The following is a 19,542-nucleotide window of genomic DNA, read 5'->3' on the forward strand; positions in this document are numbered from 1 at the left end:
AGTAGGGAGTGGTGGTGCAATGATCTGCAGGTCTCCCCAGTAGGGAGTGGTGGTGCAATGATCTGCAGGTCTCCCCAGTAGGGAGTGGTGGTGCAATGATCTGCAGGTCTCCCCAGTAGGGAGTGGTGGTGCAATGATCTGCAGGTCTCCCCAGTAGGGAGTGGTGGTGCAATGATCTGCAGGTCTCCCCAGTAGGGAGTGGTGGTGCAATGATCTGCAGGTCTCCCCAGTAGGGAGTGGTGGTGCAATGATCTGCAGGTCTCCCCAGTAGGGAGTGGTGGTGCAATGATCTGCAGGTCTCCCCAGTAGGGAGTGGTGGTGCAATGATCTGCAGGTCTCCCCAGTAGGGAGTGGTGGTGCAATGATCTGCAGGTCTCCCTAGTAGGGAGTGGTGGCAATGATCTGCAGGTCTCCCCAGTAGGGAGTGGTAGCAACGATCTGCAGGTCTCTACCCCCCCCCCCCCCAGCAGTCACGGTCAGCGGGTGTCTCCTCCCCCACCCAGTCGGAGGGTCTCCCTTCCCCTCAGTCACGGTCAGTGGGTCTCTCCCTCCCCCCAGTCGGCTCTTTCTCCCCCCCCCCCCAGTCACGGTCAGTGGGTCAGTAACTGTAATAACAAGAAGGTTTGCGATCAATGTCTTGTAAATAGAAGCAGTATAGGGCTGCAAATATATAGTCATACTCGCCACTAATATATAGTACAGCCAAAGCCATGTAAGGACAGATCAGACCGGCGCTATCTGAAGAGAGAAAGTACGCGGTGACGCTTCCAACGCCGCAGTGATCGGGGCTGTGAGAAAACAATGTCCATGCAGCCAGCGCAGGCCAACGCCGGGCCTCAAGGGCCACCAGCAGGTCAGGCGTTAGGGATATCCCTGCTTCAGCACAGGTGGTGCAGTCTTCGACTGAGCCGCTGACTGAGCCCCCTGAGCTGAAGCAGGGATATCCCTAACGCCTGGAGTTGGCCGCCCCTGACGTGGTAAGTCACCAGGAGAGAGCCAGGAGGCGACATTGTAACGTATATTATTACACGACCTCGGTCACTGCGCGGGGGTTCGGGGGTCACTGCGCGGGGGTTCGGGGGTCACTGCGCGGGGGTTCGGGGGTCACTGCGCGGGGGTTCGGGGGTCACTGCGCGGGGGTTCGGGGGTCACTGCGCGGGGGTTCAGGGGTCACTGCGCAGGGGTTCAGGGGTCACTGCAGGTCTCGCCCCGGGGTGTGGAGTCAAGGATATGATACAGTGAGATGTGGGGGAAGCTGCAGGTTCTGTAATGACAATCTCCCCGCCCCCCACGCCGGTGTGCACTGCAGGAGTGTGGTTACCATCCACGTGTCAGTCCTCGAGCTGTCAGGGAGTTGAAGGAGTTAACAGACGGTACACGTATGCGACGCGTGACCTCCGGTCAGCGAGACCGCATGGACAGGACCTGCAGGGTGGCATTGAGGACAGAGTTGGTGCCCAGGGACAAATCACGAGCGACTCGCTGGAAGGGAGGGGGCACATTCGGGCCCTCCAATGTGTCCAGGATACCTGGGAAGAGAGGGCCACAGTCACTGGGGGGAGAGAGAGAGAGAAGGAGAGAGGGAGAGAGAGAGGGAGAGAGAGAGGGAGAAAGAGAGAGGGAGAGAGAGGGAGGAAGGCGTGAGAGGAGAGAGAAGGGGGGGAGAGAAGGGGAGAGAGAAAGAGGAGGCGCGAGAGAGAAGGGCGGAGAGAAGGAGAGAGAGAGAGGAGAGAGAGAGAGAGAGAGAGAGGGAGAGAGAGAGGGAGGAAGGTGCGAGAGAGACAGAGAGAGAGAGAGGGAGAAGGGGAGAGAGAAGGGGGGAAGGCGTGAGAGAGAGAGGAGGCGCGCGAGAGAGAGAGAAGGGCGGAGAGAAGGAGAGAGAGGAGGGCCAGACAGACAGAGGAAAGAAAGACAGAAGGGGAGAGGAAGCAGAGGAGGATGGAGTGTCAGGGAAGAGACAGTAGCAGAGAGGGGAGACACAGAGGAGAGAGAGACAGCGGGGGCGGGAGCCAGATGAGAGAGAGAGACAGTGGGGGCGGGAGCCAGATGAGAGAGAGAGAGACAGCGGAGGTGGGAGCCAGAGGAGAGAGAAAGCGGGGGCAGGAGCCAGAGGAGAGAGAGAGAGAGACAGCGGGGGCGGGAGCCAGAGGAGAGAGAGACAGCGGAGGCGGGAGCCAGAGGAGAGAGAGAGACAGCGGAGGCGGGAGCCAGATGAGAGAGAGAGACAGCGGAGGCGGGAGCCAGATGAGAGAGAGACAGCGGGGGCGGGAGCCAGAGGAGAGAGAGAGACAGCGGGGGCGGGAGCCAGAGGAGAGAGAGCGACAGCGGGGGCGGGAGCCAGAGGAGAGAGAGCGACAGCGGGGGCGGGAGCCAGAGGAGAGAGAGCGACAGCGGGGGCGGGAGCCAGAGGAGAGAGAGAGACAGCGGGGGCGGGAGCCAGAGGAGAGAGAGAGACAGCGGGGGCGGGAGCCAGAGGAGAGAGACAGCGGGGGGCGGGAGCAAGAGGAGAGAGACAGCGGGGGCGGGAGCCAGAAGAGAGAGACAGCGGGGGGGTGGGAGCCAGAGGGGAGAGAGATACAGTGGGTGCGGGAGCCAGAGGAGAGAGAGAGACTGCGGGGGCGGGAGCTAGAGGAGAGAGACTGCGGGGGCGGGAGCCAAAGGAGAGAGAGACAGCGGGGGCGGGAGCCAGAGGAGAGAGAGACAGCGGGGGCGGGAGCCAGAGGAGAGAGAGACAGCGGGGGCGGGAGCCAGAGGAGAGAGAGACAGCGGGGGCGGGAGCCAGAGGAGAGAGAGACAGCGGGGGCGGGAGCCAGAGGAGAGAGAGACAGCGGGGGCGGGAGCCAGAGGAGAGAGAGACAGCGGGGGCGGGGCCAGAGGAGAGGGAGACAGCGGGGGCGGGAGCCAGAGGAGAGGGAGACAGCGGGGGCGGGAGCCAGAGGAGAGGGAGACAGCGGGGGCGGGAGCCAAAGGAGAGAGAGACAGCGGGGGCGGGAGCCAGAGGAGAGAGAGACAGCGGGGGCGGGAGCCAGAGGAGAGAGACAGCGGGGGCGGGAGCCAGAGGAGAGAGACAGCGGGGGCGGGAGCCAGAGGAGAGAGAGAGAGACAGCGGGGGCGGGAGCCAGAGGAGAGAGACAGCGGGGGCGGGAGCCAGAGGAGAGAGAGACAGCGGGGGCGTGAGCCAGAGGAGAGAGAGAGAGAGACAGCGGGGACGGGAGCCAGAGGAGAGAGACAGCGGGGGCGGGAGCCAGAGGAGAGAGAGACAGCGGGGGCGGGGGCCAGAGGAGAGAGAGACAGCGGGGGCGGGAGCCAGAGGAGAGAGAGACAGCGGGGGCGGGAGCCAGAGGAGAGAGAGACAGCGGGGGCTGGAGCCAGAGGAGAGAGAGACAGCGGGGGCGGGAGCCAGAGGAGAGAGAGACAGCGGGGGCGGGAGCCAGAGGAGAGAGAGACAGCAGGGGCGGGAGCCAGAGGAGAGAGAGACAGCGGGGGCGGGAGCCAGAGGAGAGAGAGACAGCGGGGGCGGGAGCCAGAGGAGAGAGAGACAGCGGGGGCGGGAGCCAGAGGAGAGAGAGACCGCGGGGGCGGGAGCCAGAGGAGAGAGAGACAGCGGGGGCGGGAGCCAGAGGAGAGACAGCGGGGGCGGGAGCCAGAGGAGAGAGAGACAGCGGGGGCGGGAGCCAGAGGAGAGAGAGACAGCGGGGGGCGGGAGCCAGAGGAGAGAGAGACAGCGGGGGCGGGAGCCAGAGGAGAGAGAGACAGCGGGGGCGGGAGCCAGAGGAGAGAGAGACAGCGGGGGCGGGAGCCAGAGGAGAGAGACAGCGGGGGCGGGAGCCAGAGGAGAGAGAGACAGCGGGGGCGGGAGCCAGAGGAGAGAGAGACAGCGGGGGCGGGAGCCAGAGGAGAGAGAGACAGCAGGGGCGGGAGCCAGAGGAGAGAGAGACAGCGGGGGCGGGAGCCAGAGGAGAGAGAGACAGCGGGGGCGGGAGCCAGAGGAGAGAGACAGCGGGGGCGGGAGCCAGAGGAGAGAGACAGCGGGGGGCGGGAGCCAGAGGAGAGAGACAGCAGGGGTGGGAGCCAGAGGAGAGAGACAGCGGGGGCGGGAGCCAGAGGAGAGAGACAGCGGGGGCGGGAGCCAGAGGAGAGAGACAGCGGGGGCGGGAGCCAGAGGAGAGAGACAGCGGGGGCGGGAGCCAGAGGAGAGAGAGAGAGACAGCGGGGGCGGGAGCCAGAGGAGAGAGAGAGAGACAGCGGGGACGGGAGCCAGAGGAGAGAGACAGCGGGGGCGGGAGCCAGAGGAGAAAGAGAGAGACAGCGGGGGCGGGAGCCAGAGGAGAGAGAGACAGCGGGGGCGGGAGCCAGAGGAGAGGGAGACAGCGGGGGCGGGAGCCAGAGGAGAAAGAGACAGCGGGGGCGGGAGCCAGAGGAGAGGAAGAGACAGCGGGGGCGGGAGCCAGAGGAGAGAGAGACAGCGGGGGCAGGAGCCAGAGGAGAGAGAGACAGCGGGGGCAGGAGCCAGAGGAGAGAGAGACAGCGGGGGCGGGAGCCAGAGGAGAGAGACAGCGGGGGCGGGAGCCAGAGGAGAGAGAGACAGCGGGGGCGGGAGCCAGAGGAGAGGGAGAGACAGCGGGGGCGGGAGCCAGAGGAGAAAGATCGGTGGGGGGGTCACACAGACAGATTGGGGGGGTCACACAGACAGATCGGTGGGGTCACACAGACAGATCGGTGGGAGGGGTCACACAGACAGATCGGTGGGGGGGGTCGCACAGACAGATCGGTGGGGGGGGTCACACAGACAGATTGGGGGGGTCACACAGACAGATTGGGGGAGGGGGGGTCACACAGACAGATGGGGGTCACACAGACAGATGGGGGGGTTACACAGACAGATTGGGGGGGGGTCACACAGACAGATTGGGGGGGGGGTCACACAGACAGATTGGAGGGGGGGGGTGTCACACAGATAGATGGGGGTCACACAGACAGATTGGGGGGGGGGGTCACACAGACAGATTGGAGGGGGGGGTGTCACACAGATAGATGGGGGTCTTGCTTTTACCTGCCACCACCTTGTGATACGCGAAGTGCAGGTAGATGAGGAAGAGCATGTGCAGCGCGGTCACAGTGCCGCACACGATGAGACGCTGGGTGTGACCTACTGTGCGTGACAGCAACACCGCCACCTGCAATGTAATGTCACACGCAGTGTCACCGCCACCTGTCACACGCAGTGTCACCGCCACCTGTCACGCATTGTCACCCCCACCTGTCACACGCAGTGTCACCGCCACCTGTCACACAGTGTCACCGCCACCTGTCACACGCAGTGTCACCTCCACCTGTCACACAGTGTCACCGCCACCTGTCACACGCAGTGTCACCGCCACCTGTCACACAGTGTCACCGCCACCTGTCACACGCAGTGTCACCGCCATCTGTCACACAGTGTCACCGCCACCTGCAATGTAATCTCACACACAGTGTCACTGCCACCTGTCACACAGTGTAATGTCACACGCAGTGTCACCGCCACCTATCACACGCAGTGTCACCCCCACATGTCACACGCAGTGTCACCGCCACCTGCACTGTAATGTCACACGCAGTGTCACCGCCACCTGTCACACGCAGTGTCACCGCCACCTGTCACACGCAGTGTCACCGCCACCTGTCACACGCAGTGTCACCCCCACCTGTCACACGCAGTGTCACCCCCACCTGTCACACGCAGTGTCACCCCCACCTGTCACACGCAGTGTCACCCCCACCTGTCACACGCAGTGTCACCCCCACCTGTCACACGCAGTGTCACCCCCACCTGTCACACGCAGTGTCACCGCCACCTGTCACACGCAGTGTCACCGCCACCTGTCCCACGCAGTGTCACCGCCAACTGTCACGCAGTGTCACCGCCACCTGTCACGCAGTGTCACCCCCACCTGTCACACGCAGTGTCACCGCCATCTGTCACACAGTGTCACCCCCACCTGTCACACGCAGTGTCACCGCCATCTGTCACAGTGTCACCCCCACCTGTCACACGCAGTGTCACCGCCACCTGCAATGTAATGTCACACACAGTGTCACTGCCACCTGTCACAGTGTAATGTCACACGCAGTGTCACCTAAACCTGTCACACAGTGTAATATCACACGCAGTGTCACCTAAACCTGTCACACAGTGTAATGTCACACACAGTGTCATCTAAACCTGTCACACAGTGTAATATCACACGCAGTGTCACCTAAACCTGTCACACAGTGTAATGTCACACACAGTGTCATCTAAACCTGCCACACAGTGTAATGTCACACGCAGTGTCACCGCCACCTGTCACACAGTGTAATGTCACACGCAGTGTCACCGCCACCTGTCACACAGTGTAATGTCACACGCAGTGACACCGCCACCTGTCACACGCAGTGTCTCTGCCACCTGTCACACTCAGTGTCACCGCCACCTGTCACACAGTGTAATGTCACACGCGGTGTCACCGCCACCTGTCACAGTGTATTGTCACACTTAGTGACACCGCCACCTGTCACACGCAGTGACACCGCCACCTGTCACAGTGTAATGTCACACACAGTGTCACTGCCACCTGTCACTACGTCCCATACACGGTCACCCTGAATACTGAGGGGGGGCTCACCATGCGCAGCGTGGACATGCCGCCGATACACAGCCAGAAGATGTAGAAGAGCGAGTGGAAGTGGATGTTATACGTGATGAACAGGACGATGCAGTGTCCAAACAGCCCGTACCCCTGAGAGGGGGAGAGAGGAGTACTAATGTTACTAACCCCTGAGAGAGTGAGCAGTACTACTGTTACTTCTCCCTGAGAGAGGGAGCAGTACTACAGTTACTTACCCCTGAGAGAGGGAGCAGTACTACTGTTACTTATCCCTGAGAGAGAGAGCAGTACTAATGTTACTTATCCCTGAGAGAGAGCAGTACTACTGTTACTTATCCCTGAGAGAGAGAGAGCAGTACTACTGTTACTTATCCCTGAGAGAGAGAGCAGTACTAATGTTACTTATCCCTGAGAGAGAGCAGTACTACTGTTACTTATCCCTGAGAGAGAGAGAGCAGTACTAATGTTACTTATCCCTGAGAGAGCAGTACTACTGTTACTTATCCCTGAGAGAGAGAGCAGTACTAATGTTACTTATCCCTGAGAGAGAGCAGTACTACTGTTACTTATCCCTGAGAGAGAGAGAGCAGTACTACTGTTACTTATCCCTGAGAGAGAGCAGTACTACTGTTACTTATCCCTGAGAGAGAGAGAGCAGTACTACTGTTACTTATCCCTGAGAGAGAGAGAGCAGTACTACTGTTACTTATCCCTGAGAGAGAGCAGTACTACTGTTACTTATCCCTGAGAGAGAGCAGTACTACTGTTACTTATCCCTGAGAGGGGGGAGAGAGCAGTACTACTGTTACTTATCCTGAGAGGGGGGAGAGAGCAGTACTAATGTTACTTATCCCTGAGAGGGGGGAGAGAGCAGTACTACTGTTACTTATCCCCGAGAGGGGGAGAGAGCAGTACTACTGTTACTTATCCCTGAGGGGGGGAGAGAGCAGTACTACTGTTACTTATCCCTGAGAGGGGGGAGAGAGCAGTACTAATGTTACTTATCCCTGAGAGGGGGAGAGAGCAGTACTACTGTTACTTATCCCTGAGAGGGGGGGAGAGAGCAGTACTAATGTTACTTATCCCTGAGAGGGGGAGAGAGTAGTACTACTGTTACTTATCCCTGAGAGGGGGGATAGAGCAGTACTAATGTTACTTATCCCTGAGAGAGAGCAGTACTACGGTTACTTATCCCTGAGAGAGAGCAGTACTACTGTTACTTACCCCTGAGAGGGGGAGAGAGCAGTACTACAGTTACTTACCCCTGAGAGGGGGGAGAGAGCAGTACTACTGTTACTTATCCCTAAGAGAGAGAGCAGTACTAATGTTACTTACCCTGAGAGGGGGGAGAGAGAAGTAGTACTGTTACTTATCCCTGAGAGAGAGAGAGCAGTTACTACTGCTACGTATCCCTGAGAGAGAGAGCAGTACTACTGTTACTTATCCCTGAGAGACAGAGCAGTACTAGTTACTTATCCCTGAGAGAGAGAGAGCAGTACCACTGTTACTTATCCTGAGAGAGAGCAGTACTACTGTTACTTATCCAAAGGAAAAAACACTCCAACGCACAGCCACAAATAGAGTGGGTCCCAGGCAAGGATACTAATAAAATGTAATCTTTATTGGTCCATATTAAAAACCGGAGGTGAGTACCCTCCTACGCGTTTCGTACCTACAGGTACTATATCAAGGAGTGATATGTTCACCCTATGCCAGCCTTTAAATACTCTATAGGCTATCCCTGTTCGCGCCAAAAAATTATTACACTCTACTGGACACGCACCTAAACGCAGTGACGTCAGCCGCATTGATGCGCATGTGCACCCATGCGCGATGACATCACGCGTCCCGACGCGCATCTGCACCGCCCTCCCGCTCCCGGCATACTAACCAACCCGCATCCTCCTTGCAGAGCAGAGGGTGAACGGGCCCGCCCCCGGCCAGCCCGCCGACGGCCAGCCCGCCCCCGGCCAGCCCGCCCCCGGTCTCCTCCCCCCCCTGCTAAGCAGTACTGAGGGAAACAGACCTGTCAGTCGGTGCTGGTCTCGGGAGCCCACCCCCAGCCCCGCCGGGTAGAAAAAAAGTGACGCGAGTGTGTCACACGTCGGGAGCCAGACGGAACGCACACCCGTCAGTGGAGGCCCGCCCACACGTGCAATGCGGGCTAAGGGGGGCCCTAATATGTTCCCCATAACACTCAGCTCTATTAAAACATACGCTAAACTTCTAACACACAACAGGAAAGAAAGCAAAAAAAGAAAGAAAAATGAAAATAAAAATTGAAATAAATGATTATATAAAAGAAGAAAAAACATAACCCTACCTCCTATGATACTGTTTAGTTTAAATCCTCTGTATGGAAAAAAATCCTGCCCAGGCCCTGATTGGTGGGTAGGAAGGAGCTGACTACAGGCCCAGGCCCTGATTGGTGGGTAGGAAGGAGCTGCCTACCTGCCCAGGCCCTGATTGGTGGGTAGGAAGGAGCTGACTACAGGCCCAGGCCCTGATTGGTGGGTAGGAAGGAGCTGCCTACCTGCCCAGGCCCTGATTGGTGGGTAGGAAGGAGCTGACTACAGGCCCAGGCCCTGATTGGTGGGTAGGAAGGAGCTGACTACATGCCCAGCCCTGATTGGTGGGTAGGAAGGAGCTGACTACAGGCCCAGGCCCTGATTGGTGGGTAGGAAGGAGCTGACTACATGCCCAGCCCTGATTGGTGGGTAGGAAGGAGCTGCCTACATGCCCGGCCCTGATAGGTGGGTAGGAAGGTGCTGACTACAGCCCAGGCCCTGATTGGTGGGTAGGAAGGTGCTGACTACATGCCCGGCCCTGATTGGTGGGTAGGAAGGTGCTGACTACATGCCCGGCCCTGATTGGTGGGTAGGAAGGTGCTGCTACATGCCCAGGCCTGATTGGTGGGTAGGAAGGTGCTGCCTACATGCCCAGGCCCTGATTGGTGGGTAGGAAGGTGCTGACTACATGCCCGGCCTGATTGGTGGGTAGGAAGGTGCTGACTACATGCCCAGCCCTGATTGGTGGGTAGGAAGGTGCTGACTACCTGCCAGGCCCTGATTGGTGGGTAGGAAGGTGCTGCTATATGCCCAGGCCCTGATTGGTGGGTAGGAAGGTGCTGACTACATGCCCAGGCCCTGATTGGTGGGTAGGAAGGTGCTGACTACATGCCCAGCCCTGATTGGTGGGTAGGAAGGTGCTGACTACATGCCCAGGCCCTGATTGGTGGGTAGGAAGGAGCTGCCTACCTGCCCAGGCCCTGATAGGTGGGTAGGAAGGAGCTGCCTATATGCCCAGGCCCTGATTGGTGGGTAGGAAGGAGCTACCTACATGCCCAGGCCCTGATTGGTGGGTAGGAAGGAGCTGCCTACATGCCCAGGCCCTGATTGGTGGGTAGAAAGGTGCTGCCTACATGCCCAGCCCTGATTGGTGGGTAGGAACGTGCTGACTACATGCCCAGGCCCTGATTGGTGGGTAGGAAGGAGCTGCCTACCTGCCCAGGCCCTGATTGGTGGGTAGGAAGGAGCTGCCTACATGCCCAGGCCCTTATTGGTGGGTAGGAAGGTGTTGCCTACATGCCAGGCCCTGATTGGTGGGTAGGAAGGTGCTGCCTACATGCCCAGGCCCTGATTGGTGGGTAGGAAGGTGCTGCCTACATGCCCAGGCCCTGATTGGTGGGCGTAGGAAGGCGCTGCCTACATGCCCCGCCCTGATTGGTGGGTAGGAAGGTGCTGCCTACATGCCCAGGCCCTGATTGGTGAGTAGGAAGGAGCTGCCTACATGCCCGGCCCTGATTGGTGGGTAGGAAGGCGCTGCCTACATGCCCAGCCCTGATTGGTGGGTAGGAAGGTGCTGCCTACATGCCCAGGCCCTGATTGGTGGGTAGGAAGGAGCTGCCTACATGCTCGGCCCTGATTGGTGGGTAGGAAGGTGCTGCCTACATGCTCGGTCCTGATTGGTGGGTAGGAAGGTGCTGCCTACATGCCCAGGCCCTGATTGGTGGGTAGGAAGGAGCTGCCTACATGCCCAGGCCCTGATTGGTGGGTAGGAAGGGAGCTGCCTACATGCTCGGCCCTGATTGGTGGGTAGAAGGTGCTGCCTACATGCTCGGCCCTGATTGGTGGGTAGGAATGTGCTGCCTACATGCCCAGATTGGTGGGTAGGAAGGTGCTGCCTACATGCCCAAGCCCTGATTGGTGGGTAGGAAGGAGCTGCCTACCTGCCCAGACCCTGATTGGTGGGGTAGGAAGGAGCTGCCTACATGCCCAGCCCTGATTGGTGGGTAGGAAGGTGCTACCTACATGCCCAAGCCCTGATTGGTGGGTAGGAAGGAGCTGCCTACATGCCCGGCCCTGATTAGTGGGTAGGAAGGTGCTGCTACATGCCCAGGCCCTGATTGGTGGGTAGGAAGGTGCTGCAACATGCCCAGCCCTGATTGGTGGGTAGGAAGGAGCTGCCTACATGCCCAGGCCCTGATTGGTGGGTAGGAAGGTGCTGCCTACATGCCCGCCTCTGATTGGTGGGTAGGAAGGAGCTGCCTACATGCCCAGGCCCTGATTGGTGGGTAGGAAGGTGCTGCCTACAGGCCCAGGCCCTGATTGATGGGTAGGAAGGTGCTGCTACATGCCCGGCTCTGATTGGTGGGTAGGAAGGAGCTGCCTACATGCCCAGGCCCTGATTGGTGGGTAGGAAGGTGCTGCCTACATGCCAGGCCCTGATTGGTGGGTAGGAAGGTGCTGCCTACAGGCCCAGGCCCTGATTGGTGGGTAGAAAGGTGCTGCCTACATGCCCCTGGCCCCTGATTGGTGGGTAGGAAGGCGCTGCCTACATGCCAGGCCCTGATTGGTGGGTAGGAAGGCGCTGCCTATATGCCCAGGCCCCGATGGTGGGTAGGAATGTGCTGCCTACACGCCCAGGCCCCGATTGGTGGGTAGGAAGATGCTGCCTACACGTCCAGGCCCTGATTGGTGGGTAGGAAGGTGCTGCCTACATGCCCAGGCCCTGATTGGTGGGTAGGAAGGTGCTGCCTACACGTCCAGGCCCTGATTGGTGGGTAGGAAGGTGCTGCCTACATGCCCAGGCCCTGATTGGTGGGTAGGAAGGTGCTGCCTACCTGCCCAGGCCCTGATTGGTGGATAGGAAGGTGCTGCCTACATGCCCAGCCCTGATTGGTGGGTAGAAGGTGCTGCCTACCTGCCCAGGCCCTGATTGGTGGGTAGGAAGGAGCTGCCTACATGCCCAGGCCCTGATTGGTGGGTAGGAAGGTGCTGGCTACATGCCCAGCCCTGATTGGTGGGTAGGAAGGCGCTGCTATATGCCCAGGCCCCGATTGGTGGGTAGGAATGTGCTGCCTACACGCCCAGGCCCCGATTGGTGGGTAGGAAGATGCTGCCTACACGTCCAGGCCCTGATTGGTGGGTAGGAAGGTGCTGCCTACATGCCCAGGCCCTGATTGGTGGGTAGGAAGGTGCTGCCTACACGTCCAGGCCCTGATTGGTGGGTAGGAAGGTGCTGCCTACATGCCCAGGCCCTGATTGGTGGGTAGGAAGGTGCTGCCTACCTGCCCAGGCCCTGATTGGTGGATAGGAAGGTGCTGCCTACATGCCCAGCCCTGATTGGTGGGTAGGAAGGTGCTGCCTACCTGCCCAGGCCCTGATTGGTGGGTAGGAAGGAGCTGCCTACATGCCCAGGCCCTGATTGGTGGGTAGGAAGGTGCTGGCTACATGCCCAGCCCTGATTGGTGGGTAGGAAGGTGCTGCCTACCTGCCCAGGCCCTGATTGGTGGGTAGGAAGGAGCTGCCTACATGCCCAGGCCCCTGATTGGCGGGTAGGAAGGTGCTGGCTACATGCCCAGGCCCTGATTGGTGGTAGGAAGGTGCTACCTACATGCCCAAGCCCTGATTGGTGGGTAGGAAGGTGCTACTTACATACCCAGGCCCTGATTGGTGGGTAGGAAGGTGCTGGCTACATGCCCAGGCCCTGATTGGTGGGTAGGAAGGTGCTGCCTACATGCCCGGCCCTGATTGGTGGGTAGGAAGGCACTGCCTACATGCCGGCCCTGATTGGTGGGTAAGAAGGAGCTGCCTACATGCCCAGGCCCCGATTGGTGGGTAGGAAGGTGCTGCCTACACGTCCAGGCCCTGATTGGTGGGTAGGAAGGTGCTGCCTACATGCCAGGCCCTGATTGGTGGGTAAGGAAGGTGCTGCCTACACGTCCAGGCCCTGATTGGTGGGTAGGAAGGTGCTGCCTACATGCCCAGGCCCTGATTGGTGGGTAGGAAGGTGCTGCCTACATGCCCTGATTGGTGGGTAGGAAGGTGCTGCCTACATGCCCGGCCCTGATTGGTGGGTAGGAAGGTGCTGCCTACATGCCCGGCCCTGATTGGTGGGTAGGAAGGTGCTGCCTACATGCCGGCCCTGATTGGTGGGTAGGAAGGTGCTGCCTACATGCCCGGCCCTGATTGGTGGGTAGAACTGCAATATAACATTTGCAACATTTCTATGCAAACCTATTAACCCCTGATTCCTGAGGTGCTGGAACCAATCAAAGACATACACATGTATACATAACATAGTAATACATTGGTATTGTATTGTGACAGGTAGGGTAATGGCAGACTTAAGCTTTATAAACAGCAGCCATATTTCCCCCTACCGTCACACCTCCCCCCTTAAGCGGAGAGCTCTGGGGTAGCGACCCCAACGGGTTCATCCCCAAGCGTGACGCCTGAAGGTCCGAGCTAAGCCGGCCCGGGATCGTCCTGCCGGGAAAGTCCATCGGCATTGCCGTGCTCGCTCCCTTTTTTGTGCTGAACGGTAAAGTAATATTCTTGGAGGGTCAGACTCCGCCGCAGCAGCTTGGCGTTATCCCCTGACACCCGCCGTAACCAGCTCAGGGGGGGTTGTGGTCAGTAATGACCGTAAACGGGCAGCCATACACATATGGTTGAAGCTTCCAGAGGGCCCATACTATAGCCAGGCACTCTTTCTCAACCGTAGCATAAGCAGCCTCCCGATCTAATAACTTGCGGCTCAGGGACACGATTGGGTGTTCAACCCCACGGCCCCCACCTGACCCAACACGGCACCAATGCCAGAGTTAGAGGCATCAGTTTGAATCAGGAACCGCTTACCATAGTCGGGAGCTGCCAGGATCGGAGCGCTTGCCAGGGCAGCCTTGAGAGGGCACTCACACTCCGGTGACCAGGTTACCGTGCGAGGGAGCCTCTTTTTAGTCAGGTCAGTCAAGGGTTTGGCCAGGGCACTGTAATGGGGTACAAATTTGCGGTAATACCCAGCGGTCCCCAAAAAGGCTAGCACCTGCTTCTTAGTTCTGGGAACCGGCCAATCCACAATGGATTCCACTATCACCGGTAGCGGCCTCAGGGGGGCCTTCGCAAGATCGCCTTGCCTCCACACTCACTGGCAGGTATCACATGTGCGGCAGAACGCCGATGCCTCCCGTGATACCCCAGCCAGTAGAAACTCTGGGTCAGCCTGGCTCTCGTGCGGGCAACCCCCCGATGCCCGGCCAGCAGGATCGCATGGGCTAAGTGCAACAACTGTTTGCGGTACTTGGTAGGTACAACCAATTGACATTTGGCTGTCCATGGTCTGTCCGGAGCTGCCGGGGCTTTTTTGCCGGTATAAGAGTCCCTGACGCCACAGGATCCTCTAGGATCCGGACTCGCAGGACGGGTCAGCAGCACGCTGCCTCATGCCCTCAAAGCTCGGGTCCGTCCGTACAGCTTCCCGGAACGTCTGGCTCTGCTCCGGCCCACTGGTCCTAGTCACACAGTCTGGGATATCAGTCTCAGTCAGGGCAGGCTCCGCTCGACTTACCCGGTCAACCTTCTCCGGAACGTCCACGACTGGGGGTTCCAAGGCCTCGGAAGTGATAGTTTCAGGATTGGGACCCTGAACCGCAGCTGAGTCCAGGACGGGACCACGGCGACTCTGGCTCCGAGTCACCGCAGCTACAGTACAGCTACGGCATCATCCTCCTCATAGCTGCATCGGAGTCGACCCAAGTCATTGCCCAACAGTACAGGAGCATCTAAGCCGGGCAGAATGCAGACATCGCGGATGCCTTGGCCCGCACCCCAGTCCAAGAACACACGGGCCACTTGGAGGATTTGCTGCCCCCATCCGCCAGAGTCACCCTCATCCCCTCCCCAAGTAGAAAATGCTCTGGTCCAACCATTTCTGGCCGAACCAGAGTGTAACAGCAGAACCGGAATCCAGCATACCGGCGGTCATCCGGTCCCCAATGGTCACCGGTCGAAGGTGCTTGATCCTGACATCTGTGGGACCAAGACCGACCGTGGCAACCTGGAAAGCGGGTTCGACTGGAACAAAGGGGTTGGTCGCTTGGGTCGCTGCGACTGGCACCGGGAACGTAGGGGATGGTGCTGGATAATCTGGGCTGCCTATCAGGCGACGGCCCGGGCTGCTTGGGTACGTTGCCCAGCCCCTGCACCCTGGGGCAGGAGAAGCTTGGACAGTCGCGTTTCATGTGCCCCGTCTGGTTGCACCTGAAGCATCGCCGTTCATGGACGAACTCGGTAGGAGCCGGGCCGGGTGCTGTTAGGCGCTGTGGCTGGCAGCCAGGAGCTCGTGCTGTTTGGGCGGCTCAGGCTGTTGAGGCTATAATGGTACTGTCGGTTTAAGGGGTACCGTGGACCGCCTCCGGAGATAAGGACGTGTGGCTACAAAGTCATCGGCTAGGGCCGCCGCTTGCCTCGCGCTGGCCGGTTTGCGGCCGGTGACCCAATCTCGTATCTCAGGCAAGCATTTTAGCATGAACTGTTCTTTGACCATCAGGTCATGGAGTGCCTTAAAGGTTGTTACCTCACACCCGGCAATCCATCTTTAGAATTGTGCTCTAGCCGGGACATGAACTCGAGGTGCGTGTCTTGGGACACCTTGTTCAGGGCTCTGAACTGGGTCCGGTAGGTCTCTGGGGTAATAGCATACCGCGCCAGTAGAACCTCCTTCACAACTGGGTAGTCCCTTTGCATCCTCCCGGTCCATCTCACGGTGGGCCACAGCTGCTTTGCCACGCAGCTGAGGGGCCAGGTATTTGACCTAGTCCTCCTCAGGTAGGTTGTGCATGTCACAATAGTTCTCAAAGGACCGCAAATATCCATCAATGTCATCCGTGTCTCGCAAAACGCGGCAAAGCTGCCATACTTGATTCGGGGCGCCGGACTGGCACGGGACCTCCTACTTCCCACTGATGATCGGGGTGGGTGCATGAGCCGTCAGGAGCTGGAGCAGGACGACTCGCTCAGCAGCGGTGGCCTCGCTGCCTAGGTCATCCAGCGCACGCCGGATGTATGCTGGTATGCCCACCTGCACTGCGGGCGGCTCCGTCAAATCCTCCTCTGACTCCTCACCGGAGTTGGATGGTGATTCCTGAAGACCAGAGGGGCCCGGAACTGCCTCAGGGCTGGCCGGTGCTTCAGCTCTAACCGCTGAGCCTGCGCCTCATACGCTAGCAAGTCGGCAATCAGCTGCGTCTTGTTGCGGTTTCTGGTAGGTATTCCGCACTCCTCACACCGGAGAACGATCCGGTCCTTGGTCCAGGACCGATACTTGGCTGGCATCCTTGTAGTCTTGTTTGTAACATGGTGATCTCTGTGTGTGTGTGTGTGTTATTACAGGTGTAATAACGCGTACTCACCAGCAGGGGACAGTGTCTGTAACATGGTGATCTGTGTGTGTGTTATTACAGGTGTAATGGCACGTACTCACCAGCAGGGACAGTGTCTGTAACATGGTGATCTGTGTGTGTGTTATTACAGGTGTAATGGCACGTACTCACCAGCAGGGACAGTGTCTGTAACATGGTGATCTGTGTGTGTGTTATTACAGGTGTAATGGCACGTACTCACCAGCAGGGACAGTGTCTGTAACATGGTGATCTCTGTGTGTGTGTGTGTTATTACAGGTGTAATGGCACGTACTCACCACAGGGACAGTGTCTGTAACATGGTGATCTATGTGTGTGTGTGTGTGTTATTACAGGTGTAATGGCGCGCACGTCACCAGCAGGGACAGTGTCTGTAACATGGTGATCTGTGTGTGTGTGTGTGTGTGTGTTATTACAGGTGTAATGGCACGCACTCACCAGCAGGGACAGTGTCTGTAACATGGTGATCTCTGTGTGTGTGTGTGTGTGTGTGTGTGTGTTATTACAGGTGTAATGGCGCACACTCACCAGCAGGGACAGTGTCTGTAACATGGTGATCTGTGTGTGTGTGTGTGTGTGTGTGTGTTATTACAGGTGTAATGGCGCGCACTCACCAGCAGGGACAGTGTCTGTAACATGGTGATCTGTGTGTGTGTGTGTGTGTGTATGTGTGTGTTTTTACAGTGTAATGGCACGTACTCACCAGGAGGGACAGTGTCTGTAACATGGTGATCTCTGTGTGTGTGTGTTATTACAGGTGTAATGGCGTGCACTCACCAGCAGGGACAGTGTCTGTAACATGGTGATCTGTGGGTGTGTGTGTGTTATTACAGGTGTAATGGCACGCACTCACCAGCAGGGACAGTGTCTGTAACATGGTGATCTGTGTGTGTGTGTGTGTGTTATTACAGGTGTAATGGCGCGCACTCACCAGCAGGGACAGTGTCTGTAACATGGTGATCTCTGTGTGTGTGTGTTGTGTGTGTTATTACAGGTGTAATGGCACGTACTCACCAGCAGGGACAGTGTCTGTAACATGGTGATCTGTGTGTGTGTGTGTGTGTGTTATTACAGGTGTAATGGCGCGCACTCACCAGCAGGACAGTGTCTGTAACATGGTGATCTCTGTGTGTGTGTGTGTGTGTTATTACAGGTGTAATGGCACGTACTCACCAGCAGGGACAGTGTCTGTAACATGGTGATCTGTGTGTGTGTGTGTTATTACAGGTGTAATGGCGCGCACTCACCAGCAGGGACAGTGTCTGTAACATGGTGATCTGTGTGTGTGTGTGTGTTATTACAGGTGTAATGGCGCGCACTCACCAGCAGGGACAGGGTCTGTAACATGGTGATCTCTGTGTGTGTGTGTGTGTGTGTGTGTGTTATTACAGGTGTAATGGCGCGCATTCACCAGCAGGGACAGTGTCTGTAACATGGTGATCTCTCTGTGTGTGTGTGTGTGTGTGTGTTATTACAGGTGTAATGGCGCGCACTCACCAGCAGGGACAGTGTCTGTAACATGGTGATATATGTGTGTGTGTGTGTGTTATTACAGGTGTAATGGCGCGCACTCACCAGCAGGGACAGTGTCTGTAACATGGTGATCTGTGTGTGTGTGTGTGTGTTATTACAGGTGTAATGGCGCGCACTCACCAGCAGGGACAGTGTCTGTAACATGGTGATCCCTCTGTGTGTGTGTGTGTGTGTGTGTTATTACAGGTGTAATGGCGCGCACTCACCAGCAGGGACAGTGTCTGTAACATGGTGATCTCTCTGTGTGTGTTATTACAGGTGTAATGGCGTGTACTCACCAGAAGGACAGTGTCTGTAATATGGTGATCTCTCTGTGTGTGTGTGTGTGTGTGTGTGTGTTATTACAGGTGTAATGGCTCGCACTCACCAGCAGGGACAGGGTCTGTAACATGGTGATCTCTGTGTGTGTGTGTGTTATTACAGGTGTAATGGCACGTACTCACCACAGGGACAGTGTCTGTAACATGGTGATCTATGTGTGTGTGTGTGTTATTACAGGTGTAATGGCGCGCACTCACCAGCAGGGACAGGGTCTGTAACATGGTGATCTCTCTGTGTGTGTGTGTGTGTGTGTTATTACAGGTGTAATGGCGCGCACTCACCAGCAGGGACAGGGTCTGTAACATGGTGATCTCTGTGTGTGTGTGTGTTATTACAGGTGTAATGGCGCGCACTCACCAGCAGGGACAGTGTCTGTAACATGGTGATCTGTGTGTGTGTGTGTTATTACAGGTGTAATGGCGCGCACTCACCAGCAGGGACAGGGTCTGTAACATGGTGATCTGTGTGTGTGTGTGTTATTACAGGTGTAATGGCGCGCAGTCACCAGCAGGGACAGGGTCTGTAACATAGTGATCTCTGTGTGTGTGTGTGTGTGTGTGTTATTACAGGTGTAATGGCGCGCACTCACCAGCAGGGACAGGGTCTGTAACATGGTGATCTGTGTGTGTGTGTGTTATTACAGGTGTAATGGCGCGCACTCACCAGCAGGGACAGGGTCTGTAACATAGTGATCTGTGTGTGTGTGTGTGTGTGTGTGTTATTACAGGTGTAATGGCGCGCACTCACCAGCAGGGACAGGGTCTGTAACATGGTGATCTGAGCGTTGCAGAGATACGCCACAAAGTAAATGAAAGAAGAGACTCCGAACCAGTAACCAAAACACGTCCCGATTGCCGTGCCCATGAGAGTGCCCTCTCTCTGCCAGGAGAGAAGAGACCGTCAGACACAGCACTGCCTATAACACACCCCAATGCAGTGCCCCCCCCATCTCCCCGAGGTCGGTCCTTACAATGACGGTCTCCGAGGACTCATGCCGTGCAGGAGGATGGCGACCATGCTGAAAACCAACATGAGGGGTCCGTACAGCTCCCCTGCGATCTTCTGCACGCGAGAGGGGGAGGGGGAGAGAGGCGGGGGGGGGGGGAGAGAAGGAGAGGGGGAGAGAGAGAGGAGGAGAGGGGAAGAGGGGGAGAGAGAGAGGAGGAGTGGGAGAGAGAGAGAGGAGATGGGAGAGAGAGATAGGAGAGTGGGAAGGAGGCGAGGGGAAGAGAGAGAGGCGGCGGGGAGGGGGGAAGAGAGGAGGAGGAGAGGGGGGAGGGGGAGATAGGAGAAGGGGGAGAGAGAGAGGAGGAGGAGAGGGGGGAGGGAGAGAGGAGAGGGGGGAGGGAGAGAGGA

General features: G+C 58.0%; 1 protein-coding gene across 1 annotated transcript in view; it reads right to left on the minus strand.

Annotated features, from left to right (window-relative positions):
• Positions 1-447: 447 nt before the first annotated feature.
• The window catches only part of YIPF3 (Yip1 domain family member 3), a gene marked incomplete at its 5' end in the record, with an annotated part of 23,342 nt that continues 4,247 nt past the window's right edge, over positions 448-19,542 (minus strand). Inside the window, 6 exon segments of the mRNA XM_075582301.1 lie at positions 448-1,529; positions 5,054-5,177; positions 6,648-6,761; positions 18,934-19,065; positions 19,157-19,176; positions 19,179-19,248. Coding sequence (XP_075438416.1) covers positions 1,402-1,529; positions 5,054-5,177; positions 6,648-6,761; positions 18,934-19,065; positions 19,157-19,176; positions 19,179-19,248 — 588 coding nt within the window.

Source organism: Ascaphus truei, unplaced genomic scaffold, assembly GCF_040206685.1.
Source record: "Ascaphus truei isolate aAscTru1 unplaced genomic scaffold, aAscTru1.hap1 HAP1_SCAFFOLD_2142, whole genome shotgun sequence".
Lineage (NCBI taxonomy): Eukaryota > Metazoa > Chordata > Amphibia > Anura > Ascaphidae > Ascaphus > Ascaphus truei.